Source organism: Uranotaenia lowii, chromosome 2 (genome assembly GCF_029784155.1).
Source record: "Uranotaenia lowii strain MFRU-FL chromosome 2, ASM2978415v1, whole genome shotgun sequence".
In the NCBI taxonomy this organism is placed as follows: domain Eukaryota; kingdom Metazoa; phylum Arthropoda; class Insecta; order Diptera; family Culicidae; genus Uranotaenia; species Uranotaenia lowii.
Window position 1 is genome coordinate 107,325,059 of NC_073692.1, and position 13,180 is coordinate 107,338,238.

A 13,180-nucleotide genomic window follows, 5' to 3' on the forward strand; every position below is an offset into this window, starting at 1 on the left:
GTGGTTTTGCTCGTCGTTGTGCTCGTGCCCGTTGAGGACGTTGTCGTTTTTCTCCCCTCAGTCGGGTGTGGCTGTAGTTGTGCGATGTCATCCGCAGCGCCGTGATAGTAAAATGAAAATGTTTCTCGGATTGCTTTCCTCGGAGAGCCGTCGGGGGTTTTTCATCGTTCCTTGGACTCTGCCTCGTATCGTGCTATACACAGAAAAGGACGGACGGCCGCCTCTGAGATAGGAAGGCCACATTCTTTGGTTGGGGCTTTTTCGTGAGAACGCTATCTGGAGAAAATTTGGTTGAACCGGAATGTTTGCCGTTGTAGAATAGCAGAGTTGCCAGTCAAATATTTTTCGGAGAAGTCCATACGCACCGGCATGAAATTTGTTTTCCGATTTTCTATTTATATTTACACATAGATACAGCATGATGGATATTATTATTTTAATTTGGAAGGAATGCACTCAGTTATCATCAAAACATTTTTACCGGAGTTGGATTGATATAATAGGTTTTACCCGTACTTACCCGGATATTTGATATATAATTTGGGAAAGGTCCGGTCCGGCCCGGTTGCTCAGATTTTGAGGTCAATAGAATATTCATTTTATTTGCAAAATCATACAAAAATCTCTAGTTGAGTTACTATAACTTTTGATTTTTTCGTTCAAAACCAGAATTTTTAAGATTTTTTTTTCAAAACAATCAATTTTTAAAGCCAAAATAAAATTTGTGTTTTGGTAATAAAAAACGTATTAAATGCTTTACATTTTTATTTATGATGAAAAATCCCGAACATTACTCGGATTTTCTGTTAAAAAAGGATTATTCTAATAAACGAACAAAAACACATATTGGATCTCAATGAAATTTGATGTTTCCTCGAAGAGTATTCATTAACTTAACACTAAATCGTACATCTTTCGAGGAAATGATGGCTAGCAAACTAAAAGTGTATTACCTACAACCAACCCACAGAAAGTGTACTATGTATGCCTTGGCCGGGATTCGATATCATGACCGTTGGCGGAGGTTATCTTTATAAATACATATCTCTACACATATTTTGACATTTTCAGCTAGTAAAATCGGGTTTAAATGCGCAAAAACTCAATTCTTAACATAAGTTCTGGTTAAAAAATATTTTTTGAATTTAATCAATTAATCAAGAAGCTGTAATAGTTGAAGTGTCTGTTTTGAACCGTTTTTATTTTATTTAAACTAATTTTTCACATATAAAGTGAATAAATAAAACAACCCGAATAATCTCCGTTCAACTTTTATCCAATTGTTCAAACAAACGAATTTCAAACATAACTTTATAATTTATTGTATACCTGGACAAGTTTTCATATTCAATTTCGATGATTAATATATTGAAAGAGCAGTCTTGGAAAGAGGGAATTCTAAAACAAAAATCATTTACAGCCTATATTGATTTGTGAACTCAAATTTTGGAACTATTGGCAAAAATAGCAGAATTGTTACCCTGAGATTATACGTCGTCTCCACAAATTACATCATCCAGCGTTACATTTTTTTTTGCTGTGTAGGATCTCAACCTTAGACGGATTAAGTCTTCGCGGGATCCTACATTTTTACTTTTTAATTGATATTTTGAAGCACTTTATTTTAAAAATAATCTAAATGATTAATTTTGAAAACATCAAGTGTCAAGTGGTTTTTGAGATAGCATCCAATACTGAAGTTCATTGAAAATTTTTTTCAGGGCAGGATCCAGAAAAATCTAGAAAAGTCCCAGGGAGAGACCCAAAAACAGCTGGAAATCAACTATTCAACCAAAGCTCACATGGTAAATCGTTTAAGAAGCCCTAGAAGACCCAATAGTGAGCTTAAATTTGATTAAAAGTGAGGTTTGTTGATTCTATGAAGTGAGAGAAATGTGAGAAAGTTTTTCAAGCTGAATCAGAAAATATGAATGAGGAAGTCATAAAATAGTCAAAAAACAGCAAAACGAACACTTTAGCGGTCACCTGGCAGGTTTCCAACCAGAAACTTTTCGTTGACAAGTCTCGCCTGTATTTTCCGGAGAATAAAAAAGGATAAAAAAAATTGAAAAATTTAATGAGGAGGCTAATGATCTGCAAATTACTCATTCTTTCATAACGATTGACAGAATGAATGGCTAAAACACAAAGAAGACTGCCCTAAAATGCGACCGTTTTCTCTGCAAAGCTCTTCAGTAGATTCCACAAAGTTTATACGCTGTTTTAGTTGAATCTGGAATCGTGCCATTACGGAAAAACGGTGGTGGAGTGACAAAAAGTCAAATAGGTTGTTTTTGTGCCGTAGAAGGACAATCGGCTAAATTTGTTATAAGTTCTACCAAATTCAAAATTTTGAGTTATTTTGAAGGTCAAGCTTCAGAAAACAGCAAACGTAATCAGAAATTGCCTTGATTTGAAAAAAATGTGGTTCATATTATGCGTTATAAATGGCGCACGTGATGCCCAAAAATTAAAGTCGAAAAATTTATTCATCAGACACTATCCCAAAAACAACATCACAAAAATTTGCATATGTAAAAATTACATTACCGGGTTACTTCACTGAAAATTTAATCAATTTTCATCTATGCATTCAAAAGCTATTCAAAAAACAAAGTGTTGATATTACCGAATGAAGATGTATGTTTAAAATTTTCATTTGCAGAATACAAATATAATCACAATTGAACCTTTTCAAAAATGTAAAAACAGTAACAAAAGATTGAGAATAAATAAATTAAAATTCAGAATAAAACTGATTGATTTCTGATGAATTCACACGCCCGTGATGAAATAAAGTTTAAGTTGAAAAGATCAAAATCATACCTGACAGAATTCTGCCTTCGAAACACAATTCAGAATAAAAATTTAAATTATTTTGCAGGAGAAAATTTAAAAAGCGAGTGGATCAAAAATCTTTGTCGGGAATCTTGACACGAATTTAGAATTTAGTTTTGAGTAAGTTGATAAAGATTCTCAATCTAGAAAGATATCATAAAATGGTATCATAATTTAGATTTGAAATGTTCATTTGAATTTCAAATTCATACTAAAAAATTGATATTTGACAATTTTTAACTAACAATGGTTTTTTTTCAGAAATTTGTTGAAGGATAAATATACGATATAAAATAAAATATAAGATTAAAAAAAGTGCAAAGCTCAGAATTTGGTAGAGTCATCCACATAAAAACTCATAGTTAAACTATCTTAAAAAAAAACAGAAATCTTCAATCAGAACTGAAACGTTTTAATTTTGAAGTCGAATTTCTGCATTCATTGAGTCTCTTGCAAAAAAAGTAGAACTATACTTCAAAAATCTAAAGTTGGATCTAAAGTTGGATAACAGTTATGAATTTACTGAATGAAAATAAAAAAAAAATCTGTTAGAAATTAGTATTCAGATTTTATGACTTTTTAGAGAGAAAGCTTCGAATCAGAATTGATAAAAAATAAATTAGAAAAATAAGATTATTCATCGGATGATTTAAATGTTAAAATAAAAGTTTAATGTTACAGACTATTTCACTGAATTTGAAATTTTGCTTCTAGAAACGAAAAAAATAAGTTTTCTTCATCTACAGCTTATGAACATCTTAACTGTCAGTTAAACTGAAGTTTATTAAAATTAGTAAAGAGCTCTGTTTGAAAGGTTTTAATTTTTTAAAGATTTTTTAAGTGACACTTTACCATCCTCGTGACACTCGTGTAATGAAAGGTTCATAGACATGAGACATGAGAAATGAGACCCAGGACATGAGACATGAGAGACCTGATACCTGCTACCTGAGACGTTAGACCTTGGACTTGAAACCTGAGACTTGAGACTTGAAACCTGAGACTTGAGACTTGGAACCTGAGACTTGAGTTCTTAGATAAGAGACATGATACCAAAGACTTGAGACCTGATACCTGAGAATATTTGCTCTCAGATACCTTGTTAATTGCGAAAACCGCGTAAAAATTTGGCAAACATTCATGCAAAAAACAGTGCAAAAAACGGTTTAAACAAAACTTTTGTGTATATTGTAGGTTATGCATTCAAGATTGTCCGGTTTTATCTGAGCTTGCCCGGATTTTCTGAGAAATATCAAACTCGGGTTTTGCCTGTATTTATCCACATTATGAGAAAAATCTCTAATGAAGTTTACATTATGAATGATTTTTCCATCAAAGTGCAACATTTTTAAGCTTGTTTCGTCGAAATAACCTTGCCACGGTGTCTATAATACATAGAAGGATTTTATTTATTGAAAATTAGCATTGCTAATTTTTACACCATTCAAAAGCTGGGACTTTACCCTTTCATTTGAGCTTAAATTTTAAATAGAAATATTTATTTTTTTGAAGATTCTTTAACCTTTTTAATGTTTTTTCCAAAACAAAATCATACTATCCATTGTGAAAACACTTGTCTTACCTTTAGCGTAAATCCAACTCCATATGTGAATAACATGATTTAATAGGAAATTTCCGTGTCTACAATTTTGTACAAGACATCAAAGTGATACAAATTGAGAGAAAAGAGTTGGAGTTTCACAAACAGAGTGATTATTATTTCATTTGAAAAATCTAATAAAACTTGTCATCACTGATCGTAATTAGACCAGAAATAGTATCCTAAGAGCTTCGTTATTGATTGTAGAGTGTATTTATGTTCAAAGCGGTTTATTTGCAATAAAAAAAATCAATCTTTTACATAACTTTGATCAGGATTATCTGAAGTAATGAGCATTTATGGGGTTTTAGTATTCCGGAACAAATATCAAATTCTTTTTTTTTTTTGTCACTTCGATTTTTACAAAAATCCCGAAGTGGGAACTAAATAAATTTTAATGCATTTTAAACAAAAAATTAACATTCTCCAAAATTCACCAGTTGAAAGAGCGAAAGTCAAATTGTAGTAGATGGGAGTTTTTTTAAGATTTTTTTTTCAAATTTTTTATCTAAATTTTAACGATTATTTGATTTTCGCTATGCAGATTGTATACAAGTTTGTTACAAGTCAGCTTTTGTTCATTTTTTTCAATTTATTGAAAATTTGAATTAATTTTTATATTAAATCCCCCTCCTCCTCCTCGTGATGTTTCAACTCTAAATGACAAAAAATAGTTTTTTAATTTGTTTCGGCCATAAAAAAAAGATGGACCCGCTTTACTTGAAAATTTTGTTACTCATTTCATACTTTGAGCAATGTTACATTTTGAATATGTGCCTATTCTGGAAAAATGTATATATAAATAATATTTAAAGCATTTCAAGCCACTGCTTTAAACTCTGTTCATGTCACGATGTTATATTTTGTTTTCATAGAAGTAAGAAAATAACATTCCAGGGGAAAGCCAAAAATGCAGAAATCCACAGACAAATGTTTGCAGTGTTCCATACTATCAGATAAAAAACCATGCTTTTTGAATTTTATCTAGGAAATTTGAAAAAAGAAACATTCATTTGACCAAATGCAAAATTTTTAGAAATCGGAATAAAAAAATCTGATGACTTAAGATCTGACAACTAAAAGTGAATATTTTCAGATAACAGTATAACATCAAATCAACCACTTGCAATTGTTCAAAACAAAGTTGATGTTGAGAGTAATGTAATCTTCTTTTTTCCTATTTTTTGCAAAAAATCAATGAAAGACATTAGGTTCAGTTCGTGTAATTTTTTAACAAAAATGAGCAAACTTGAATTTTCGCTTGAAAACTTAAATTCAACCACATTTTTACCTACACGAGTGCCTCCAAAAACACCAAATAACTTATGCCATCAAACATAAACAATCGGGTGATTTTTTTAATTTAATTTTATATATAACATATGACATATATAGACATATAAATATATATATATATATATATATATATATATATATATATATATATATATATATATATATATATATATATATATATATATATATATATATATATATATATATATATATATATATATATATATATATATATATATATATATATATATATATATATATATATATATATATATATATATATATATATATATATATATATATATATATATATTATATATATATATATATATATATATATATATATATATATATATATATATATATATATATATATATATATATATATATATATATATATATATATATATATATATATATATATATATATATATATATATATATATATAATACTTGTGATACGCGTGTCTAAGCTAAGGTTTTACAATAAATTAAAAGTGAAAGGTATGAAAACCTTCAGAAATCATCAAAAAAGATGAAAGATTTTCAACAAAGATGTTTGGTTTTGAAATCCAGGTGAATTATTTAAAGTTTGGGCTTAAATATGAGCAGTAAATCTAATTTGTTTCCTAATCCCAAATATTTGTTCATGAAGTACTCACTCTTACTTAGCAAAATATAAATAACCACATTTTCGTAGATGACGGAAAGAATTAAAGAAACATAAGCTATCAAAGAACGAAAGAACATAAGCCGTAAATATCATGAATTTTTCGAAAAAGATACAACGGCTCACCGACAGGACTTGAACCTGCAATCTCCGCTTCAGTACAACGGCGCGTTAGCCAATTCCACCACGGTGAACGTGATGAAACCGGCGAACCCGAGCAATCGAGCTCTGCCGATCAACTGCTGGACCTGCTATCGAAAACACAATGTATATCCCGCATGTGATCTTTCCCGCTATTGATATCTCTTGTTTCTCTAACCCCACCCATCGACTCGGGATTTAAGCCGAGCGAGCACATGGTCGATTGCTTCGGGTTTGCCGCAACTTACGGTCAGATGTAGAAGCGAATCAGTGCTGCTCAAGGTTCCGAGCAGACCAGTTACACAGGGAGGTGTTGCTCTGTTGAAATCAATACTGATGTTATGAAATCGTTTGGTACATCTTTGTACCTGAAAATAATCACATTTTCGTAGATGACGGAAAGAATTAAAGAAACATAAGCTATCAAAGAACGAAAGAACATAAGCCGTAAATATCATGAATTTTTCGAAAAAGATACAACGGCTCACCGACAGGACTTGAACCTGCAATCTCCGCTTCAGTACAACGGCGCGTTAGCCAATTCCACCACGGTGAACGTGATGAAACCGGCGAACCCGAGCAATCGAGCTCTGCCGATCAACTGCTGGACCTTCTATCGAAAACACAATGTATATCCCGCATGTGATCTTTCCCGCTATTGATATCTCTTGATAAATAACCAAATTTTCAAGAAAAACGGGAGACATTTTTTCCAGAATAAAACCCTACAAATCCTCTTCACTTCAGATTATCCTGAACATGAAAGATGAAAGATTTTTTTTTTAATGTAAAAAACCATCCTAAATATTTATAGACTCTACAATCAATAATTAAGCTCGGAAAATAATATTTCTAAATAGTATATTACCTGGTTTTTGACCGGATTCGCCCGGTTCTTTAGTTGGAAATTTTCAATTCCTTTCCGGATTTTTCCAGGCTTTCGGGTGAAAATTCTAGCGTTTATCCGGCCCGGATACGTTCAAAAAAAAAATCTGGATAGCTTATTATAGGTGTGAAAATAATTATGAAATAAACATGAAAGTATAGTCAAAATTTGATGTTTTCTGCCGAAAATTTTTTACTACCGGTGGTGCCAGAATTTTTCACTACGTATCCGGTCCGGTTATTTTTTTAAAAAACCTGGCAAAATCCGTGCATTTGATTTGAAAATTGTAGACCAAACATCCGAGCAATATCCTAGCAAATTTGGTCAATACTCAGGAACAACTCAACAAAAATCAAGAATAAAAACTTGAATAAAAAATAGCTATTAGCAGATTTTAAATCGTATTTTAGGCTTCCACAAAAACTTTCAGGATTATTTTTATTAAATTTGCTCAAAAAATTATTTGAACGCATAAATAAAAAAATTAAATTTTTTTGTTTGTTTCATTTGGAAAACAAAAAGAAAGGATAGACCCCCTCCCCCAAGTGGATGAGCATACAAAAATGCCCTTCGCTTACGTCTTCACCATCTTTTCAGTTTGTCTACGAAGCGCATTCGTTTTATCTATCCAGCTATACCTATATGTATTTCAAAAAGTCTTAAATTTCTATTTTAGAAACCATCTCGCCGCAATGCCATTAACATGTTATAGTCAACAATGTACATCAATGACAAACAGCAGCCAACGAAAAGAAGAGTAAAAACTGAATAATTGTGATGATTTTGTTCTCTTACGTAACGTTTGTTACTTACGTAAGGTTTTACCTTCCTATCCATTGCACAGTGGTTCAGAACATCAATCTTCAGCTATATTGTTCAATTTTACATGGAGCATATTGAGGTATAAAAATTTTTGCAAAGGGATCCACCGATAGCGAGATGAAAATGCTAACTTTTTTGTTATTTAAGTCAGAATTTTTATGTCTTCGACAAAGTTATTCATCTGATCAATATATTATGCATAGCATAGCATAGCATTGGGTGACTACACACATCTTGCATTGGCTGATACACAAGGTACAACTCATAATTAAAATCATCACAAGATGCCAAAATGAGTATCTGGATACAACACTCATTTCAAGTGTTGATTTTAAAGATAAGTATAGTAACTTAATGCACACCGCGACAAGTCAATGTAATCATAATGGGGATATTCTGATACAACGAAAAGAACTTTTCAGGTGCAGGGAACCCATGCGACCCAGGGTGTTGTATTCAGAAAGGTGAGGGAAGGATTTTTGTATAGGAAAACCTATTTGGCAAATAGGATGAATAAACAAAAAAATAAAACGAAAATAATTTGGAAATAATTTTCTAATAGGAACGATCACACCAAACTCCATTGATAAGTGATAGGTTTCCACCGATGCTGTCTTCCAATTTTTCCTGGTCCCGGTGATCTTGAAACTGATTGAATTCAATTATTTGAAACATCACTAATCGGTCCCTCGTATTTTTGTATTCACGAGAAAAAAAAACAGCAGGTGCAAATGCACCCTCAAAAGCATGCGTAAAGTTCTTCCGAATGCTTCTTCAATATAACATTGCTATTTTACTAATTGCTAGAGGATTTCACTACATTTTTGCTTAGCAAAACATTTTGCCTGTTAAACAGATCCCTTCTTTTGGTTTTTCATAATGCTTTGCATATTATATTGCATATATATTTTGTAAAAACTCCTAACTATTTCCATAACAAAGTACATCGACCGTTTCCTTCAGCAGCTCACGAACGGCTACTGCGCATGTTTCACACGCGCAACTTTCTGAATAACACTGAATTCGCACATTTATAATAATCCCTAGATGAATTAGTTTTTAAACTCCTTGTAATATTTAAATTTTCTTAAAATTTTAATAATTTTTTTCCGCACGAAAACAAAACACGTCTTGATGTTTCAGGACACGCCTACTCTTTTCATCTGATCAATATATTATGCATGCAGAAAAAATCCAAAATATGTGTGCTAGTTATCAAAACAGCTTTGTCTACTAGCGACACGTCGCATACGTCGCGACGTTGAAATTAGTAACGATGCATCGCGAGTTTCCTAGGAGACTAGAAGCATGCGAACCTAGGGAAAATGTACAGTAAATAACATAAACAATGTTCGAGTACTACATTGAAATCGCCTACTGGACTGAAAAAATAATAACAAACCTGCGAATGACAATGGTTCGCTGTATTCCAACCAAAGTTGTATCAAGCTAAGATCTACAATTATATCATTTTTTCGGTTATTTTGGCAGGTTCGTCCATCAAAAACACCACCTTTTTCATGATAATTTTTGATGATAAGCGAAACCGTTTCCATTTGAGATTAGCGGGGAAATCGGTGGAACCAGCAGGGTTTTAAATACTCTTTTTATATAAAAATTACTTATTTTACCTAAAGAAAAACGTTAAAAACATTTAATTAGTGATTAAGTCTCTTCGGCAAAAATTTGCCACAATATACTTCCTGAACTGAACAATTTTGCTGAAGACATCAAATGTCTATCTCTTCATCCCTGAGCGCTATTAATTTCGCTAGACTAATATTCTGCACTACTGTGTATAATATTATGCAAATATTGAAGCTCCCTTCCCTTACTAAGTTCTTACGTAATTTGTGAAAGGCATCGTATTCATTTCCGGGATCACACACCGTCCCAGTTTTAAGCACTAAGTTACTAAGAATAACATTTTATCAAAAACTGCAAAAAACGGTGGGTTCTTGTTTTTTTCCAAAAAGATATATATTGAATACAAGAAAAGGGGATCAAGTTAGTTAACTCTCCCTTACGGATTAGCTACTCTTGTTTGGTAGTCATGAATCTCTAAGGCCGGAGGATTGTTGAACAATCAAAACCTGCCATGCTTAAGTTGTGAATTTTCCTAGTGAAAATTACAAATTCAGTTTCCAGTAGATATTTGTCATCACAAACGTTAAATAAAACTATAGAAAAAATAGTTCCGTTGGTTATCCGGTAACACTTGGCATCCCTTCTACCAAACGTACGTCAAACCGTACGGTACGTCGAAACGTACAACGAGGACTACGACGGCCATTGATTGCCGCAACAGAAGCGGCAGCGCAACCCAAAATCTATGGTGCCACCATCCTACTCCGGGAAAAGACTGCCAGGCTCCCAGAAGACGTGTTACGTACGACGACGGACGGTTGCTCCCCGAGAATGACAGCAGCAACGACTTTGTCTATGTGTTGTGGCTCTTTGCTTAGTCGGTACCTTCCTACTACTCGCAACAGACAGTAGAAGGGGCCTTCCATCTCGTCGTCGTCGTCCGTGAGTGAGATTGCAATTTTCTTCCTTTCGCTAGTTGGTGTTGCTATAACACGACATGACTGAGGGTGGGGGCCTGTTTGGGTGTTGGGCAGGTTCGGTTTCTGGTTCAGTTTGGTTTGACGCTTTATGGGTTTGGTCCTGGACGGTTGCCAGAGGTCAGGGGAGCTGGTCTGGTTCTCGTAGCGCACTACTTGTTCGTGTCGTTTCGTTTCGTTCATTTGCTCGTTCTCGTAGTAGAGTGTGTAGCAGCGAGTAAATTTTGAAGGAAAAACGGTTTTGCCGTTGTCGGATATCTCTCCTTGGTTGCTGTTGTATGGACGAAGAAGGTGGTTGGAGTATCCTCCAGCGCTAGCAGCTGCTGCAGACAGAAGAGTCAGCCGAGTAGTAAGAGTTTGTGTGGAGTACTCTGGAACAGAACGCGGCACCGTACGGTTCGAGGCTCCGGAGCCTTCTCGCGAAGACCCGAGAATCGGTTCTTTTTTGACATTTTCCAGGACAAAGGATGGGTGCAAGGGTGTTATTTCCGGGAGTTTAGTTTAAGATTTGCGGTTTTCGTCCCCCGTATGAGACTGGAAAGTACCGAACAAGTTCCTAATTAGTGATTGTTTTTAGACTGTGAACGTAGTCGCTTAGGGAGAAAATTGAGCCAAGGCGAAAGCCGTAGTGTCTTGTGGTATAAGTGTATTGCAGACTTGTTAACGTTATTCCGTGCAATTGATTGGTTCAATTAGTGTTAACAGACAAGAAAAGGTGACTTTCAGCCCGGATATTTCCAAAAGGTCCCAAAACCCCTGATCATCATGCCCGGACTATTTCCAACCGTAAGTTCACCCTCCAGAAGCTAAAATGGGCTAGAATCACGTCTCTCGGTCAATTTCCGTCAATGTCATGCGTTCGGGAAAAATCAGGTCCATAACCTGACGACGTTGTAAGAGCAATTCACGGTGCCCTTGAAAATCTATCCTTATCCACCCATCCAACACCCTAGCGCGAAACTGTTCTAGATACTGCAGAGATGTGGAGAAGAATTTCAGCAAAAGTCCCCGTCATCGTTCGTTGCCAGTAGAGCGAACCTCGTGTAGGGAGCGCTGCTTCTGTTTCAAACAACCATAACAAAACAAAAAAGAAAACATTAACTTCCATCAAGCACAAAATCTTGGCCACCGAAAAAAAATCAAACACAAAAACCTTCCTCCAAGAAGAGAAACGCGAGTACGATTCTGTCCCCCCGTAAAGAAGCGTTGTACTCAAAGCTGGAACCCGGAATGGGTCCTCGTACTTCTTTCTGGAGGAAGGCAGGAAGCAGGTGGCTGTCCTCGTAGTAGCAAGAAAGTACCGATTTTCCTCGACCGATGTGAGCTCGCGCATCGCAAAAAAAACGAAAAAAAACCTTGTACGTTGGCGAGGAAAAATTTCTCTTTCTTTGCTGGTTGCCGATATCGAGGCTGATGACGACCGCCCGAGAAAAGGATCTCATCTGTTTCTTTCATTGTTGTTGATGGGGTTCTTCGAGGGTGTGGGGGCACGATTTTTTTTCTTCCATTCCTTGATGCTGGCGCTGCAGCCAATAGGACTTTCTTCGTTCTGCGCTCACATACCTACCAACCTAGGGTAGGAAGTTAACTTTCCGATCCAGTACCTCGTTCAAGCTGGGTACGGCTACGCGGTCGTTTGAAAGGCAAAATGTAGTTCTGCTGAGATGTGCGGAAAAAGTTACTTCGATAAGTATTTTTGCACGTGATGGGCAAGAGAAGCAAGTTAGCAATCGAGCAAAAAATAACGATCAAATTGTGAAGGTTGCAATGGAAATATTGTTATGTTGAAAATGAAATAAAGTCAACACATCCGATCTTCCGATCTATTTGAGACATTTTATTGGAAGTTAGGAAGGATTTATTGAATTATACTTGATTTTCAATTTGTCTTGTCACTCTCAAATGATAAATTATTCGATGCTATTAGTGTATTGCTGTCAAGGAACATTTAGGACGGAAGCCCTGATTCTTTCCGTCGATTTTTTACGTACTTCCAAAAAGATTTCGGACTGTACTTAAAATTCCTTCGTTACAAGTTTAGATAAATTAAGTAGCAACGCTTACTGACTTTTTTATAAGCAGAGTTTGCGGTATTCTCCCTTAGTGTAAGGGAATGTGTGTTTGTTGTAGTTTCAAGTGCACGTTTCTTGGCCTTCTTCAGTCACCGCAGTTCTTTAGTAACCCAAGGAGCCCGCAGATTTGTAGCCACCCTACGTTTTGGAACATGGCGATCCAAAATGTAGTTGAGAATGTTGTAAAATGTCTCAGCAGCTTCGTTTGGATCAGAAGGATCGAGCTCAACTTCCCATTCGATGGACTCAAGGACGGGAGAGGAAGCTTCAAAATCCACGTTCTTGAAATCT

At 34.7% G+C, this 13,180-nt stretch overlaps 1 protein-coding gene across 3 annotated transcripts in view; it reads left to right on the plus strand.

Moving 5' to 3' along the window:
• Window positions 1-13,180, plus strand: part of LOC129745652 (ras guanine nucleotide exchange factor V-like) — a 163,776-nt gene that overhangs the window by 17,880 nt on the left and 132,716 nt on the right. Inside the window, exon 1 of one of the 3 annotated variants that reach the window (XM_055738876.1) lies at window positions 11,539-11,603. The exons of the other annotated variants lie outside the window; for them this stretch is intronic. Coding sequence (XP_055594851.1) covers window positions 11,583-11,603 — 21 coding nt within the window. The 5' untranslated portion in view covers window positions 11,539-11,582. Of the gene's footprint in view, window positions 1-11,538; window positions 11,604-13,180 lie in introns of those variants that run through there. 3 annotated transcript variants of the gene reach the window in all.